Below are 18,343 nucleotides of genomic sequence, written 5' to 3'. Positions count from 1 at the left end.
ATTTCGGGAGTTGCAATAATCGGAGTTCCATTTGATATGGCTCTTGGGACCGGGTGGGTTGAAAAACTTTCCGTCAACGCAAATGTAGCAATGTTGAGGCAGAATAAGACTCAACAAAAATGGTTGTGGGTAAAACGAGTAGTAGAAGAGATACCGTCTTGAGTTTTCTTTCAGACCCCACCTTTTACCAAAGCCTCTTCCTCACCATGTGAGATACTACTGAAGATATTGAACATCTCGATGCAGGTTTTTGGAGGATTCAACAAGGAAATAAAGAGTATTTCCATTCAAAATGTCTAATTTAGGTTGAGAGACTCTACTTTTGTCGAAAAGCAAAGATGACCGAAATAATTTTGCCAAGTTGACTTACCAGCTGGCACGATCACTCTACGTTCATTGGTTGTCATATTGGGGGGTGGTATGTGTTTTTCTTCTATGTAGCTGCCGTAGTTGATTCCCATAGGCTCTGATCCGCTGCCCATTTTGCCTCCTTTTGCCATACTGCAGTCATCTGGGGAATTCCTAGAAATAAAGACCGGAATGCTTTTAGACTTTTTAGGAAATGGAAAATAGCAGAACATTTTATAAAGGTACCGTAATACCACTATTTGGTCTACATAAAATGTTTTAGAAAAAAATGAGAACTATAAATCTCTAGTATCCAGATCACTCGTGGTGCCCTGTGGAGGACCTTATAGTGACGTCCAGGGTATATTGTACCATACAATGCCCATATAATTCAATCCCATCACATACGAATTCATATGCCATACAGTGTCCATAGTTTTGAATCACACAGTGTACAAGTAAACATACCGTATAGTGCCTGGGAACAGTACTACAACCACCACATAGTGCACAAATACCGTAATAAAATCATACAATATGAAAATAAGCCAAATTCAGAACCTGATTACCAAAACCATACAGTGCTTAAGAATAGTGCCATCCCTGTATAGTACCTAAATTATTCAGTCACACAAATTCAGTATAGAAATAAACATGCCATACAGTGCCAGATAAAACCACCGTACACTGCTCAACTAATTCAGTCATACAGTGTCCAAAAAAATGCCTGAGAACAGCACAACAACCATATGGTGCAGGAATAGTTCAGTCATATACTACATAAATAAACATGCCAGACAGTACCTGAGAACAATACCACCGCCATATAGTGTACAAATAAGTCAATAAGACAGGGCAGCGGTATACATGGCATAGAGCAGTGGCCATTGTGAATCATATAGTTTACAATTATACATGCGATATAGGCCTGATTTTCAAAACCAAACAGTAGCTAAATGATTCAATCCCATAGTGTACAAATAAACATGTCATACAGTAACTGAGAACAGTGACGCCGCCATATAGTGCAGAAATAATGCAATCATACAGTGCAACAATACACCTGACAATAGTGCCCCTATTATTAATTACTACAGTGTATAATGTTATGATAGGCAATTCAGTAACACAATGTACATAGCGATCAGAGCACATACAGTGATCTGACAATAACCCAAAATAATAGAACGAGCTCTGAGACGTGGAAACTCTGTAGACCGCAATTCCTGATCCTCTCCAAACACAACTAGAGGCAGCTGTGGATTGAGCCTAACGCTCCCTACGCAACTCGGCACAGCCTGAGAAACTAACTAGCCTGAAGATAGAAAAATAAGCCTACCTTGCCTCAGAGAAATACCCCAAAGGAAAAGGCAGCCCCCCACATATAATGACTGTGAGTAAGATGAAAAGACAAACGTAGGGATGAAATAGATTCAGCAAAGTGAGGCCCGATATTCTAGACAGAACGAGGATAGGAAAGATAACTTTGCGGTCTACACAAAACCCTAAAGAAAACCACGCAAAGGGGGCAAAAAGACCCTCCGTACCGAACTAACGGCACGGAGGTACACCCTTTGCGTCCCAGAGCTTCCAGCAAAACAAATAGACAAGCTGGACAGAAAAAATAGCAACAAATAGCAAAGAAGCACTTAGCTATGCAGAGCAGCAGGCCACAGGAATAATCCAGAGAAACACAAGTCCAACACTGGAACATTGACAGGAAGCATGGATCAAAGCATCAGGTGGAGTTAAGTAGAGAAGCAGCTAACGACCTCACCAGATCACCTGAGGGAGGAAACTCAGAAGCTGCAGTACCACTTTCCTCCACAAACGGAAGCTCCCAGAGAGAATCAGCCGAAGTACCACTTGTGACCACAGGAGTGAACTCTGCCACAGAATTCACAACAGTACCTCCCCTTGAGGAGGGGTCACCGAACCCTCACCAGAGCCCCCAGGCCGACCAGGATGAGCCACATGAAAGGCACGAACAAGATCGGGAGCATGGACATCAGAGGCAAAAACCCAGGAATTATCTTCCTGAGCATAACCCTTCCATTTAACCAGATACTGGAGTTTCCGTCTTGAAAGACGAGAATCCAAAATCTTCTCCACAACATACTCCAATTCCCCCTCCACCAAAACCGGGGCAGGAGGCTCAACAGATGGGACCACAGGTGCCACGTATCTCCGCAACAATGACCTATGGAATACGTTATGTATGGAAAAAGAATCTGGAAGGGTCAGACGAAAAGACACAGGATTAAGAACCTCAGAAATCCTATACGGACCAATAAAACGAGGTTTAAACTTAGGAGAGGAAACCTTCATAGGAATATGACGAGAAGATAACCAAACCAGATCCCCAACACGAAGTCGGGGACCCACACGGCGTCTGCGATTAGCGAAAAGTTGAGCCTTCTCCTGGGACAAGGTCAAATTGTCCACTACCTGAGTCCAAATCTGCTGCAACCTGTCCACCACAGTATCCACACCAGGACAGTTCAAAGACTCAACCTGTCCTGAAGAGAAACGAGGATGGAACCCAGAATTGCAGAAAAACGGCGAAACCAAGGTAGCCGAGCTGGCCCGATTATTAAGGGCGAACTCAGCCAAAGGCAAAAAGGACACCCAGTCATCCTGATCAGCAGAAACAAAGCATCTCAGATATGTTTCCAAGGTCTGATTGGTTCGTTCGGTCTGGCCATTAGTCTGAGGATGGAAAGCCGAGGAAAAAGACAAGTCAATGCCCATCCTACCACAAAAGGCTCGCCAAAACCTCGAAACAAACTGGGAACCTCTGTCAGAAACAATATTCTCTGGAATGCCATGTAAACGAACCACATGCTGGAAGAACAAAGGCACCAAATCAGAGGAGGAAGGCAATTTAGACAAGGGTACCAGATGGACCATCTTAGAAAAGCGATCACAGACCACCCAAATGACTGACATCTTTTGAGAAACGGGAAGGTCAGAAATAAAATCCATAGAGATATGTGTCCAAGGCCTCTTCGGGACCGGCAAGGGCAAAAGCAACCCACTGGCACGAGAACAGCAGGGCTTAGCCCGAGCACAAATCCCACAGGACTGCACAAAAGTACGCACATCCCGCGACAGAGAGGGCCACCAAAAGGATCTAGCCACTAACTCTCTGGTACCAAAGATTCCAGGATGACCAGCCAACACCGAACAATGAAGTTCAGAGATAACTCTATTCGTCCACCTATCAGGGACAAACAGTTTCTCCGCTGGGCAACGATCAGGTTTATTAGCCTGAAATTTTTGCAGCACCCGCCGCAAATCAGGGGAGATGGCAGACACAATTACTCCTTCCTTGAGGATACCCGCCGGCTCAGATAAACCCGGAGAGTCGGGCACAAAACTCCTAGACAGAGCATCCGCCTTCACATTTTTAGAGCCCGGAAGGTACGAAATCACAAAGTCAAAACGGGCAAAAAACAACGACCAACGAGCTTGTCTAGGACTCAAGCACTTGGCAGACTCGAGATAAGTCAAGTTCTTATGATCAGTCAATACCACCACGCGATGCTTAGCTCCTTCAAGCCAATGACGCCACTCCTCGAATGCCCACTTCATGGCCAGCAACTCTCGGTTGCCCACATCATAATTTCGCTCAGCAGGCGAAAACTTCCTGGAAAAGAAAGCGCATGGTTTCATCACTGAGCAACCAGAACCTCTCTGTGACAAAACAGCCCCTGCTCCAATCTCAGAAGCATCAACCTCGACCTGGAACGGAAGAGAAACATCTGGTTGACACAACACAGGGGCAGAAGAAAAACGACGCTTCAACTCTTGAAAAGCTTCCACAGCAGCAGAAGACCAATTGACCAAATCAGCAACCTTCTTGGTCAAATCGGTCAACGGTTTGGCAACACTAGAAAAATTGCAGATGAAGCGACGATAAAAATTAGCAAAGCCCAGGAACTTTTGCAGACTTTTCAGAGATGTCGGCTGAGTCCAATCATGGATGGCTTGGACCTTAACCGGATCCATCTCGATAGTAGAACGGGAAAAGATGAACCCCAAAAATGAAACCTTCTGCACACCAAAGAGACACTTTGATCCCTTCACAAACAAAGAATTAGCACGCAGGACCTGAAAAACCGTTCTGACCTGCTTCACATGAGACTCCCAATCATCCGAGAAGATCAAAATGTCATCCAAGTACACAATCAGGAATTTATCCAGGTACTCACGGAAGATGTCATGCATAAAGGATTGAAACACTGATGGAGCATTGGCAAGTCCGAACGGCATCACTAGATACTCAAAATGACCCTCGGGCGTATTAAATGCAGTTTTCCATTCATCGCCTTGCCTGATTCTCACCAGATTATACGCACCACGAAGATCTATCTTAGTGAACCAACTAGCCCCCTTAATCCGAGCAAACAAATCAGATAACAATGGCAAGGGGTACTGAAATTTAACAGTGATCTTATTAAGAAGGCGGTAATCTATACACGGTCTCAGCGAACCATCCTTCTTGGCTACAAAAAAGAACCCTGCTCCTAATGGCGACGATGACGGGCGAATATGCCCCTTCTCCAGGGATTCCTTCACATAACTGCGCATAGCGGTGTGCTCAGGCACGGATAAATTAAACAGTCGACCTTTTGGGAATTTACTACCAGGAATCAAATTGATAGCACAATCACAATCCCTATGCGGAGGCAGGGCATCGGACTTGGGCTCATCAAATACATCCCGGTAATCAGACAAGAACTCTGGAACCTCAGAAGGGGTGGATGACGAAATTGACAGAAATGGAACATCACCATGTACCCCCTGACAACCCCAGCTGGACACCAACATGGAATTCCAATCCAATACTGGATTATGGGCTTGTAGCCATGGCAACCCCAACACGACCACATCATGCAGATTATGCAACACCAGAAAGCGAATAACTTCCTGATGTGCAGGTGCCATGCACATGGTCAGCTGGGTCCAGTATTGAGGCTTATTCTTGGCCAAAGGTGTAGCATCAATTCCTCTCAATGGAATAGGACACTGCAAGGGCTCCAATAAAAACCCACAACGTTTAGCATAATCCAAGTCCATCAAATTCAGGGCAGCGCCTGAATCCACAAACGCCATGACAGAATACGACGACAAGGAGCATATCAAGGTAACGGACAGAAGAAATTTTGACTGTACAGTACCAATGGCGGCAGACCTAGCGAACCGCTTAGTGCGCTTAGGACAATCAGAGATAGCATGAGTGGAATCACCACAGTAGAAACACAGCCCATTCAGACGTCTGTGTTCTTGCCGTTCAACTCTGGTCATAGTCCTATCGCACTGCATAGGCTCAGGTTTAATCTCAGGTAATACCGCCAAATGGTACACAGATTTACGCTCACGCAAGCGTCGACCGATCTGAATGGCCAAAGACATAGACTCATTCAAACCAGCGGGCATAGGAAATCCCACCATGACATCCTTAATGGCTTCAGAGAGACCCTTTCTGAAAATGGCTGCAAGCGCAGATTCATTCCATTGAGTGAGCACGGACCATTTTCTAAATTTCTGGCAATATAGCTCTATCTCATCCTGAGCCTGACAAAGAGCCAGCAAATTTTTTTCTGCCTGATCTACTGAATTAGGCTCATCGTACAGCAATTCAAGCGCCAGGAAAAACGCATCGATATCACTCAATGCAGGATCTCCTGACGCAAGAGAAAATGCCCAGTCCTGAGGGTCGCCACGCAAAAAAGAAATGACGATCCTAACCTGTTGCGCTGGGTCACCAGAGGAGCGAGGTTTCAAAGCCAGAAACAGTTTACAATTATTCTTGAAACTCAGAAATTTAGTTCTATCTCCAAAAAACAAATCTGGAATAGGAATTCTCGGTTCTAACAATACATACATGCTAGCCACCTTAGGGAGAGACCCAAGTTGGGCTAAATGTAGCGGGACGAAAGAGACCGAAAAGCCCTCTACTTAAAGGAAATACATAGTGGATGCTTTCCTGAAACGGAAAGTACTTGCAAGCAGCATAATACAAAGAATAGCAGGTTTACCCAGAATCCTTTGCAGTAGGCAGAGCTATGCAAATCATCTCTTTCCACCCCTGTCTAATCCACAGCGCTTGGAACCGCCAAGCGTGCAATGCTGCGGATTAGTTTCTAAATTTACACAGCCAACCAATTCCTACCTGTGGACACGTGTTTCGGGCTTTAGACCCTCATCAGCACAGGGCTGGAATTGGTTGGCTGTATGGAGTGGGGCTCGGTGAGCAAGCGATACATACATGCTAGCCACCTTAGGGAGAGACCCAAGTTGGGCTAAATGTAGCGGGACGAAAGAGACCGAAAAGCCCTCTACTTAAAGGAAATACATAGTGGATGCTTTCCTGAAACGGAAAGTACTTGCAAGCAGCATAATACAAAGAATAGCAGGTTTACCCAGAATCCTTTGCAGTAGGCAGAGCTATGCAAATCATCTCTTTCCACCCCTTTCTAATCCACAGCGCTTGGAACCGCCAAGCGTGCAATGCTGCGGATTAGTTTCTAAATTTACACAGCCAACCAATTCCTACCTGTGGACACGTGTTTCGGGCTTTAGGCCCTCATCAGCACAGGGCTGGAATTGGTTGGCTGTATGGAGTGGGGCTCGGTGAGCAAGCGATACATACATGCTAGCCACCTTAGGGAGAGACCCAAGTTGGGCTAAATGTAGCGGGACGAAAGAGACCGAAAAGCCCTCTACTTAAAGGAAATACATAGTGGATGCTTTCCTGAAACGGAAAGTACTTGCAAGCAGCATAATACAAAGAATAGCAGGTTTACCCAGAATCCTTTGCAGTAGGCAGAGCTATGCAAATCATCTCTTTCCACCCCTGTCTAATCCACAGCGCTTGGAACCGCCAAGCGTGCAATGCTGCGGATTAGTTTCTAAATTTACACAGCCAACCAATTCCTACCTGTGGACACGTGTTTCGGGCTTTAGGCCCTCATCAGCACAGGGCTGGAATTGGTTGGCTGTATGGAGTGGGGCTCGGTGAGCAAGCGATACATACATGCTAGCCACCTTAGGGAGAGACCCAAGTTGGGCTAAATGTAGCGGGACGAAAGAGACCGAAAAGCCCTCTACTTAAAGGAAATACATAGTGGATGCTTTCCTGAAACGGAAAGTACTTGCAAGCAGCATAATACAAAGAATAGCAGGTTTACCCAGAATCCTTTGCAGTAGGCAGAGCTATGCAAATCATCTCTTTCCACCCCTGTCTAATCCACAGCGCTTGGAACCGCCAAGCGTGCAATGCTGCGGATTAGTTTCTAAATTTACACAGCCAACCAATTCCTACTTGTGGACACGTGTTTCGGGCTTTAGGCCCTCATCAGCACAGGGCTGGAATTGGTTGGCTGTATGGAGTGGGGCTCGGTGAGCAAGCGATATATACATGCTAGCCACCTTAGGGAGAGACCCAAGTTGGGCTAAATGTAGCGGGACGAAAGAGACCGAAAAGCCCTCTACTTAAAGGAAATACATAGTGGATGCTTTCCTGAAACGGAAAGTACTTGCAAGCAGCATAATACAAAGAATAGCAGGTTTACCCAGAATCCTGGGTAATCCATACAGCCAACCAATTCCAGCCCTGTGCTGATGAGGGCCTAAAGCCCGAAACACGTGTCCACAGGTAGGAATTGGTTGGCTGTGTAAATTTAGAAACTAATCCGCAGCATTGCACGCTTGGCGGTTCCAAGCGCTGTGGATTAGACAGGGGTGGAAAGAGATGATTTGCATAGCTCTGCCTACTGCAAAGGATTCTGGGTAAACCTGCTATTCTTTGTATTATGCTGCTTGCAAGTACTTTCCGTTTCAGGAAAGCATCCACTATGTATTTCCTTTAAGTAGAGGGCTTTTCGGTCTCTTTCGTCCCGCTACATTTAGCCCAACTTGGGTCTCTCCCTAAGGTGGCTAGCATGTATGTATCGCTTGCTCACCGAGCCCCACTCCATACAGCCAACCAATTCCAGCCCTGTGCTGATGAGGGTCTAAAGCCCGAAACACATGTCCACAGGTAGGAATTGGTTGGCTGTGTAAATTTAGAAACTAATCCGCAGCATTGCACGCTTGGCGGTTCCAAGCGCTGTGGATTAGACAGGGGTGGAAAGAGATGATTTGCATAGCTCTGCCTACTGCAAAGGATTCTGGGTAAACCTGCTATTCTTTGTATTATGCTGCTTGCAAGTACTTTCCGTTTCAGGAAAGCATCCACTATGCAGTTCTAACAAAGAATTCTGAACCACAAAATTTTGAATATCTTGAACTCTTGCCGTGAGCTGATCTACACATGAAGACAGACCTTTAATGTCCATTGTAATACATGTGTCCTGAACCACCCAAATGTCTAGGGGAAAAAAAATGGTCTCAGAACTTCTTTTTTCCCTCTATTGAGAATCATTAGTACTTTGGGCTTCCTGTACTGTTATGATAGGCAATTCAGTAACACAATGTACATAGCGATCAGAGCACATACAGTGATCTGACAATAACCCAAAATAATAGAACGAGCTCTGAGACGTGGAAACTCTGTAGACCGCAATTCCTGATCCTCTCCAAACACAACTAGAGGCAGCTGTGGATTGCGCCTAACGCTCCCTATGCAACTCGGCACAGCCTGAGAAACTAACTAGCCTGAAGATAGAAAAATAAGCCTACCTTGCCTCAGAGAAATACCCCAAAGGAAAAGGCAGCCCCCCACATATAATGACTGTGAGTAAGATGAAAAGACAAACGTAGGGATGAAATAGATTCAGCAAAGTGAGGCCCGATATTCTAGACAGAACGAGGATAGGAAAGATAACTTTGCGGTCTACACAAAACCCTAAAGAAAACCACGCAAAGGGGGCAAAAAGACCCTCCGTACCGAACTAACGGCACGGAGGTACACCCTTTGCGTCCCAGAGCTTCCAGCAAAACAAATAGACAAGCTGGACAGAAAAAATAGCAACAAATAGCAAAGAAGCACTTAGCTATGCAGAGCAGCAGGCCACAGGAATGATCCAGAGAAACACAAGTCCAACACTGGAACATTGACAGGAAGCATGGATCAAAGCATCAGGTGGAGTTAAGTAGAGAAGCAGCTAACGAGCTCACCAGATCACCTGAGGGAGGAAACTCAGAAGCTGCAGTACCACTTTCCTCCACAAACGGAAGCTCCCAGAGAGAATCAGCCGAAGTACCACTTGTGACCACAGGAGTGAACTCTGCCACAGAATTCACAACAGTATAAACAATGATACCACAGAGCCCTGATTATACCACCAAACAGTGCTTATAAAATAATGCCGTATGATGTCTATTATTACACTGAACCCCTGAGGATAGTCTTGCCTAAAGAATTCCAGAGGATGGGGGATATTCGGGAGAAGTCTTGGAGGCGGTTGGATGAGGAGCGAGTAAGTGTGGAGGAGAAGGAGGTCTTGTGAGGACTGGAGATTACGTGAGGGAAGATATCGGGAGATTAGTTCAGAGATATATGGAGGAGACAGGTTGTGGATGTCTTTGTAGGTCAGTATTAGTAATTTGAACTGAATACGCTGAGGGAATGGGAGCCAGTGAAGAGATTTGCAGGGGGGGGGAACCAGAGGAGTAGCGAGGAGAGAGATGAATTAGTCGGGCAGCAGAGTTAAGGATGAACTGGAGAGGTGCAAGGGTGTTAGCAGGGAGGCCGCAGAGGAGGATGTTGCAGTAGTCAAGGCGGGAGATGATGAGGGCGTGCACATCTAATTTAGCCTTAATGGCCAACTGGCTTTTTATTTACTGTTTAAGGAAAGAAATAAAAAAACAGCAATTTTGCTATAGTTTTTTTTACATTTTAAATTTCGCCCTTCTCAATTTCTTCACGAATAAACTTGATTCTGTAAGTCAAGTCAGCACACTACGGCGATATTAAGTTTATAAATTTTTATTCTTGTTTTATGACTTTATGTTACTATAACAATTGTAAGAGTAACAATTGGTTCCCCGCAATTGCCCTGCGGGGAGCCATTGGGGTGACAGAGAGAGCGATCTCACTTTGCCAAACTCCTTACATGCTGCGGTCGCTATTTACTGCAGCGTGTAATGGGGTTAGTGGAGTAAAACACTGCAAACACTAAGTACTGGCTGCTGTGTCTGCACCAGCAGCTGAGACTGAGCTCTATTAAACAGTAGCAGCCCCGGGGATCACAAGTTTTGGGGTGAAACTTCACCTCCTTCAAACATTCTAATGGAAAGTGGAATGTGGAAAAGCGGTGAAGTGGCTAATCACCGATTTTTAGGAGGTGAGGAGAGCACTTACAAAGAGCTTCTCTAGTACTGGAGGACCTGGAAATGAGAACCATGTAATACTTCATTTCTCCTGCGGTGGAGCTGTTGGAAAATAATACATTTACTACCAGAATCTACATCAGATTACAGATGAGGTAAGGGCAAGTTTCTCTGTACTGCAGTTGCAGATTCAATAGTTTACAGATTGTCCTCATGCAACCTGTTCCTGGGGTTTGGATGTGGGACAAAATGTGACTTAACATGTAATTTTCGGGACTATGAATAGCATAAACCCCCTAAATTTAGAAAGAGCCATAGCTGTCATACCATGAATTACCAGTAGATGAGACTGTTATTTGGTTCGGATTTAGGCTCCTATGCATTACGATATCACAAGTAAATCCATGAGGTTTGTCTCCACTTCCTCACGATCCAAATTCAATACATTATCCAGACATGTTAGGGAAAAAAAAAACTCCTACTGGCTGCAACCCACAGTGCAACCACAGTGTGGCAACATAGAGACGCATATGGCATAAACATCTCCCAGCAGAGTATCCTCCTGCAGAGGTGGTGCATCAACACAAGCAGCAAATCTAAACGAGCAGAGATGCAGTGTAAAGCATGGGGGAGCAGCATCCCAAGAAAATCCAAACTAATATCAGACCAATAACATCATGAATGACACCAAGTAAATAAACGAAAAACTGTAACGTTATGAAAGATGGAATAAGTCATATTACTACATGATGAATGAACCATCATTGTCAGACTTGCTTCTCGCTTTCCTATAGAAAAATATTTTCTTTTGGTATTTTTTTTTTTTACCTTACTTTAGACAAAGTTGACTGGCACGTACTGGCCACCACATCAAATCCACAGCGACTGCCAAGAACGGGCACGTAGCTGCGCTCTCTGCTAAATAAACTAAGATCAAAGGATGAAAACATTTTTTCTCCCGCCGCCGCCGCCTCTTTCCTCGCCAGCGTTGATGTTACAGCTGAGGAGTAACTAGACATCATAAATGCCGCTGAGTCGATGAAAATCGTAACTTTTGATAGGGGACGTAGAATAAAAAAAATATGTAAAAAGTCTTTAAGGTGTTTATCAAAAATGCGAAATCCGTTTTTCAATATCTTAATTCTAGGCTGAGATCTGATCATTTAATATTACAAAACTTTAATCCTTGTTCACACACAAGGTTTTTCTTTATGTGGATTTTAGAGCGGATTCTGCTCCAAAAATCGTCAAAGAAAAAATAAGATTCAAATGCTCTGTAAATAAGATTCTTATTCATTTCCATGGGAAAACACATGGCGCGGATTTTCCCACTTAGCCGAGAGACTGAACTTATCAATTCTGCTTGAAAAAAAGCTTCAAATTCGACCACTGTATTAACTGAAACTGAAAAACGGCTCGAAGGCAGAAGACAAAAATGCTCCAAAAAATTTAATTAAAATTAATTTCTTTTTTTTTTTAATCTGAAAAAAAAAATCTGCTTAAAAAACTCCAAAGAGATTTTGGAGCATAAAATCCAAGTTTTATAGGAGGATTTTGATCCAGTAGGTCAACAATTGGGATCAGGTGGACTCTTTTTGGGGTGGACTGGATCATGCATTATCGTTGTACTTACACCACATTCCTTTTATAATTTCCAGTCTCTCGGTTAAGTATGTATTGTCGAGCATTTCTACTCCAAAAACTCACAAAAGGCTACGGTTACACAACGTATGAAATTTTGGAGCAGATTCTGCTAGAAAATTCACACTGAAAACGCATCCAATACTCTATGAGTAGGTGTTTTATTCATATCAATGGGAAAACACTTCTATAGTGCTTTAACCCTTTAAAATGAATCTGTCAACAGGATTTTACCCCCCAAACTCTTAATATCCCCGTGTAGCTCTTTCAAAGACAAGTCCAGCAATACCTTCACATGGCCTGTCTGTTTCTCCCTTACTGAGAAATCAGTGTTTGTATGATATGCAAATGAGGCTGAAGAGCTATGATAGATTTGAAGCCTCTGTCACTCCAGCTCTATTCACAACCAAAGTGATGCGTCCTTCTGCTTGACTGGCAGTCTCTATACTGTGGGACTTCAGATGAAAGAGCCGTCAAGTCAAGCTGGAGGGTGCAGTGCTGGGTGAGGAATAGAGCTGGAGTGACAGAGGCTTCAGATCTATCATAGCTCATCAGCCTCGCTTGCATCTAATAAAAACGCTGATTTCTCAGTAATCGAAGAACAGACCGGCCATGTAAAGGTATTGCTGAACTTGTCTTTGAAAGAGCTACATGTGCATATACATTGTTTGGGGGGGGAAGTGAAATCCTGCTGATAAATTTCCTTTAACCCCTTAACCCCCAAGGGTGGTTTGCACGTTAATGACTGGGCCAATTTTTACAATTCTGACCACTGTCCCTTTATGAGGTTATAACTCTGAAACGCTTCAATGGATCCCGGTGATTCTGACATTGTTTTCTCGTGACGTATTGTACTTCATGATAGTAGTCAAATTTCTTTGATATTACCTGCATTTATTTGTGGAAAAAAATGAAAATTTTATGAAAATTTTGAAAATTTCGCAATTTTCCAACTTTGAATTTTTATGCCCTTAAATCACAGAGATATGTCACACAAATACTTCATAAGTAACATTTCCCACATGTCTACTTTACATCAGCACAATTTTGGAACCAACATTTTTTTTGTTAGGGAGTTATAAGGGTTAAAAGTTGACCAGCAATTTTTCATTTTTACACCATTTTTTTAGGGACCACATCACATTTGAAGTCACTTTGAGGGGTCTATATCATAGAAAATACCCAAGTGTGACAACAATATAAAAACTGCACATCACAAGGTGCTCAAAACCACATTCAAGAAGTTTATTAACCCTTCAGGTGTTTCACAGGAATTTTTGGAATGTTTTAAAAAAAAAATGAACATTTAATTTTTTTTCACAAAAAATTAACTTCAGCTCCAATTTGTTTTATTTTACCAAGGGTAACAGGAGAAATTGTACCCCAAAATTTGTTGCACAATTTGTCCTGAGTACGCTGATACCCCATATGTGGGGGTAAACCACTGTTTGGGCGCATGGCAGAGCTCGGAAGGGAAGGAGCGCTGTTTGACTTTTCAATGCAAAATTGACTGGAATTGAAATAGGACGCCATGTCACGTTTGGAGAGCCCCTGATGTGTCTAAACATTGAAACCTCTCACAAGTGACACCATTTTGGAAAGTAGACCCCCTAATGAACTTATCTAGATCTGTGGTGAACACTTTGACCCACCAAGTGCTTCACAGCAGTTTATAATGTAGAGCCATAAAAATAAAAAATCATATTTTTTCACAAAAATGATATTTTGCCCCCAATTTTTTATTTTCCCAAGGGTAACATAATCAATTGAACCCAAATAGGAGCTGTGCAATTTGTCCTGAGTACGCTGATACCCCATATGTGGGGGTAAACCACTGTTTGGGCACATGGCAGAGCTCGGAAGGGAAGGAGTGCTGTTTGACTTTTTAATGAAAAATTTACTGGAATTGAGATAGGACGCCATGTTGCGTTTGGAGATCCCCTGATATGCCTAAACAGTGGGAACCCCCCACAAGTGACACCATTTTGGAAAGTAGACCCCCTAAGAAACTTATCTAGATGTGTTGTGAGAACTTTGAACCCCCAAGTGTTTCACTACAGTTTATAACGCAGCGCCGTGAAAATAAAAAATCTTTTTTTTCCACAAAAAGTATTTTTTAGCCCCCTGTTTTGTATTTTCCCAAGGGTAACAGGAGAAATTGGACCCCAAAAGTTGTTGTCCAATTTGTCCTGAGTATGCTGATATGTTGGGGTAAACCCCTGTTTGGGCGCACAGGAGAGCTTGGAAGGGAAGGAACACTGTTTAAGTTTTTCAACGCAGAATTGGCTGGAATTGAGATCAGACGCCATGTCGCGTTTGGAGAGCCCCTGATGTGCCTAAACAGTGGAAACCCCCAATTCTAACTGAAACCCTAACCCAAACACACCCCTAACCATAACCGTAACCACACCCCAAACCCGAACATGCCCCTAGCCCTAATCCCAGCCACATCCCTAACCCCAACAAACCCTTAACCCCAACACATCCCTAACCCTAATCCCAACCCTAACCACACCCCTAACTTCAACACACCCCTAATCCCAACCATAACCCTAACCACACCCCTAACCCTAATCCCAACCCAAATTCCAACCGTAAATGTAATCCAAACTCTAAAGGCCCCTTCACATTAAGCGACGCTGCAGCGATCCAGACAACGATCCGGATCGCTGCAGCGTCGCTGTTTGGTCGCTGGAGAGCTGTCACACAGACAGCTCTCCAGCGACCAACGATGCCGGTAACCAGGGTAAACATCGGGTAACTAAGCGCAGGGCCGCGCTTAGTAACCCGATGTTTACCCTGGTTACCATCCTAAAAGTAAAAAAAACAAACACTACATACTTACCTACCGCTGTCTGTCCCCGGCGCTCTGCTTCTCTGCACTCCTCCTGTACTGGCTGTGAGCACAGCGGCCGGAAAGCAGAGCGGTAACGTCACCGCTCTGCTTTCCAGCTGACCGACGCTCACAGCCAGTACAGGAGGAGTGCAGAGAAGCAGAGCGCTGGGGACAGACAGTGGTAGGTAAGTATGTAGTGTTTGTTTTTTTTACTTTTAGGATGGTAACCAGGGTAAACATCGGGTTACTAAGCGCGGCCCTGCGCTTAGTTACCCGATGTTTACCCTGGTTACCAGTGAAGACATCGCTGGATCGGTGTCACACACACCGATCCAGCGATGTCCACGGGAGATCCAGCGACGAAATAAAGTTCTGGACTTTGTTCAGCGACCAACGATCTCCCAGCAGGGGCCTGATCGTTGGTCGCTGTCACACAGAACGATTTCCTTAACGATATCGTTGCTACGTCACAAAAAGCAACGATATCGTTAACGATATCGTTATGTGTGAAGGTACCTTTACTTTAGCCCCAACCCTAACCCTAACTTGAGCCCCAACCCTAACCCTAACTTTAGCCCCAACCCTAACTGTAGCCCCAACCCTAACTTTAGCCCCAACCCTAACTTTAACTTTAGCCCCAACCCTAACCCTAACTTTAGCCCCAACCATAACCCTAAAGGTACCTTCACACTAAACGATATCGCTAGCGAACCGTGACGTTGCAGCGTCCTCGCTAGCGATATCGTTCAGTTTGACACGCAGCAGCGATCAGAATCCTGCTGTGATGTCGTTGGTCGGGGCTAGAGGGCCAGCACTTTCTTTGGTCGCTGGCTCTCCCGCTGACATCGCTGAATCGGCGTGTGTGACACCGATTCAACGATGTCTTCGCTGGTAACCAGGGTGAACATCGGGTTCCTAAGCGCAGGGCCGCGCTTAGGAACCCGATGTTTACCCTGGATACCATCGTAAAAGTAAAAAAAACAAACGCTTCATACTTACCTTCGGCTGTCTGTCCCCGGCGCTGTGCTTTCCTGCACTCACTGTGAGCACAGCGGCCGGAAAGCAGAGCGGTGACGTCACCGCTCTGCTTTCCGGCCACTGTGCTCACAGCCAGTACAGAGAAGCACAGCGCCGGGGACAGACAGCTGAAGGTAAGTATGACACGTTTGTTTTTTTTACTTTAAGGATGGTAACCAGGGTAAACATCGGGTTACTAAGCGTGGCCCTGCGCTTAGGAACCCGATGTTTACCCTGGTTACCGGCAGGTCGCTGGAGAGCGGTCTGTGTGACAGCTCTCCAGTGACCAAACAGCGACGCTGCAGCGATCCGGATCGTTGTCTGGATCGCTGCAGCGTCGTTTAGTGTGAAGGTACCTTAACTGTAGCCCCAACCCTAACTGTAGCCCCAACCCTAACTTTAGCCCTAACCCTAACTTTAGCCCCAACCCTAACCCTAACTTTAGCCCCAACACTAACCCTAACTTTAGCCCCAACCCCAACCCTAACCCTAACTTTGGCTCCAACCCTAACCCTAACTTTAGCCCCAACCCTAACCCTAACCCTAATGGGAAAATGGAAATAAATACATTTTTTTTACATTTTATTATTTTTTCCTAACTAAGGGGGTGATGAAGGGGGGTTTGATTTACTTTTATAGCGAGTTTTTTAGCGGATTTTTATGATTGGCAGCCGTCACACACTAAGAGACTCTTTTTATTGCAAAAAATATTTTTTGCGTTTCCACATTTTGAAAGCTATAATTTTTCCATATTTTGGTCCACAGAGTCATGTGAGGTCTTGTTTTTTGCGGGACGAGTTGACGTTTTTATTAGTAGCATCTCCGGGCATGTGACATTTTTTGATCGCTTTTTATTCTGATTTTTGTGAGGCAGAATGACCAAAAACCAGCTATTCATGAATTTCTTTGGGGAGGGTGTTTATACCGTTCCATGTTTAGTAAATTGATAAAGCAGTTTTATTCTTTGGGTCAGTACGATTACAGCAATTCCTCATTTATATTTTCTTTTTATGTTTTGGCGCTTTTATACGATAACTGTTTTATATAAAAATTAATTATTTTTGCATCGCTTTATTTTGAGGACTATAACTTTATTTTTTTGCTGATGATGCTGTATGGTGGCTCGTTTTTTGCGGGACAAGATGATGTTTTCAGCAGTACCATGGATATTTATATCCGTCTTTTTGATCGCGTGATATTCCACTTTTTGTTCGGCAGTATGATAATAAAGCGTTGTTTTTTGCCTTGGTTTTTTTTTTACGGTGTTCACTGAAGGGGTTAACTAGTGGGACAGTTTTATAGGTTGGGTCGCTACGGATGCGGCGATACTAAATATGTGTACTTTTATTGTTTTTTTTTATTTAAAGAAGTGTATTTATTGGAACAATATATATATATATATATAATTTTTTGTTTTACAGATGTAAATATTTTTTTTTTAACTTTTTAACTTTGTCCTGGGGGGGACATCACTGTATAGTGACAGATCGCTGATCTGACACTTTGCAAAGCACTGTGTCAGATCAGCGATCTGACAGGCACTGCAGGGAGGCTTCCCGGCACCTGCTCTGTGCAGGCGCTTGAAAGCCACCTCACTGCAGGACCCGGAAGGAGCCCCGCGGCCATTTTGGATCTGAGGCCTGCAGGGAGGAGGAGGTAGGAGACACTCGGAGCAACGCGATCACATCGCATTGCTCCGAGGGTCTCAGGGAAGCACACAGGGAGCCCCCTCACTGCGCAATGCTTCCCTATGCCGCCAGAACGCTGCGATCATGTTTGATCACAGTGTTCCGGGGGTTAATGTGCTGGGAGCGGTCCGTGACCACTCCTGACACATAATGCAGATGTCAGCTGTAATAATCAGCTGACACCCGGCAGCGATCGGCCACGCTCCCCCGGTGATCGCGGCTGATCACCTATGAGTGACGTACTATCCCGTCACTGGGAATTAAGTCCCAGGTTACCTCGGCGGGATAGTACGTCATATGGGATAAAGGGGTTAAGGACCCAAGGGACAGTTTTGTTTTTTGTGCTTTCATTTTTCAACTAATTGTTTTCAAGAACCATAACTTTTTACATGTTTCTGTTGAAGGCTTCTTTTTATGTAGGACGAGTTGTAGTTTTGAATGACAACATTCTTTTACCATACAATGCACAGAAAAATAGGAAAAAATAAATAAATGAGATGAAATTGTGAAAAAACAAAATTCCGCCATAGTT

At 44.3% G+C, this 18,343-nt stretch overlaps 2 protein-coding genes across 6 annotated transcripts in view; one reads left to right on the top strand and one right to left on the bottom strand.

The window, feature by feature from the left end:
* ERG (ETS transcription factor ERG) overlaps positions 1–18,343 on the bottom strand; it is a 315,956-nt gene that overhangs the window by 20,919 nt on the left and 276,694 nt on the right. For all 5 annotated transcript variants that reach the window (XM_069760741.1, XM_069760745.1, XM_069760743.1 and 2 more), the window contains one exon: positions 371–522. In XM_069760741.1, coding sequence (XP_069616842.1) covers positions 371–522 — 152 coding nt within the window. The remainder of the gene's footprint in view (positions 1–370; positions 523–18,343) is intronic.
* KCNJ15 (potassium inwardly rectifying channel subfamily J member 15) overlaps positions 1–18,343 on the top strand; it is a 190,086-nt gene that overhangs the window by 170,768 nt on the left and 975 nt on the right. The window lies entirely within an intron of this gene.

The sequence above is a fragment of the Ranitomeya imitator genome, chromosome 3, assembly GCF_032444005.1.
Source record: "Ranitomeya imitator isolate aRanImi1 chromosome 3, aRanImi1.pri, whole genome shotgun sequence".
Lineage (NCBI taxonomy): Eukaryota > Metazoa > Chordata > Amphibia > Anura > Dendrobatidae > Ranitomeya > Ranitomeya imitator.
This window is presented reverse-complemented; position numbering and strand designations above follow the sequence as displayed.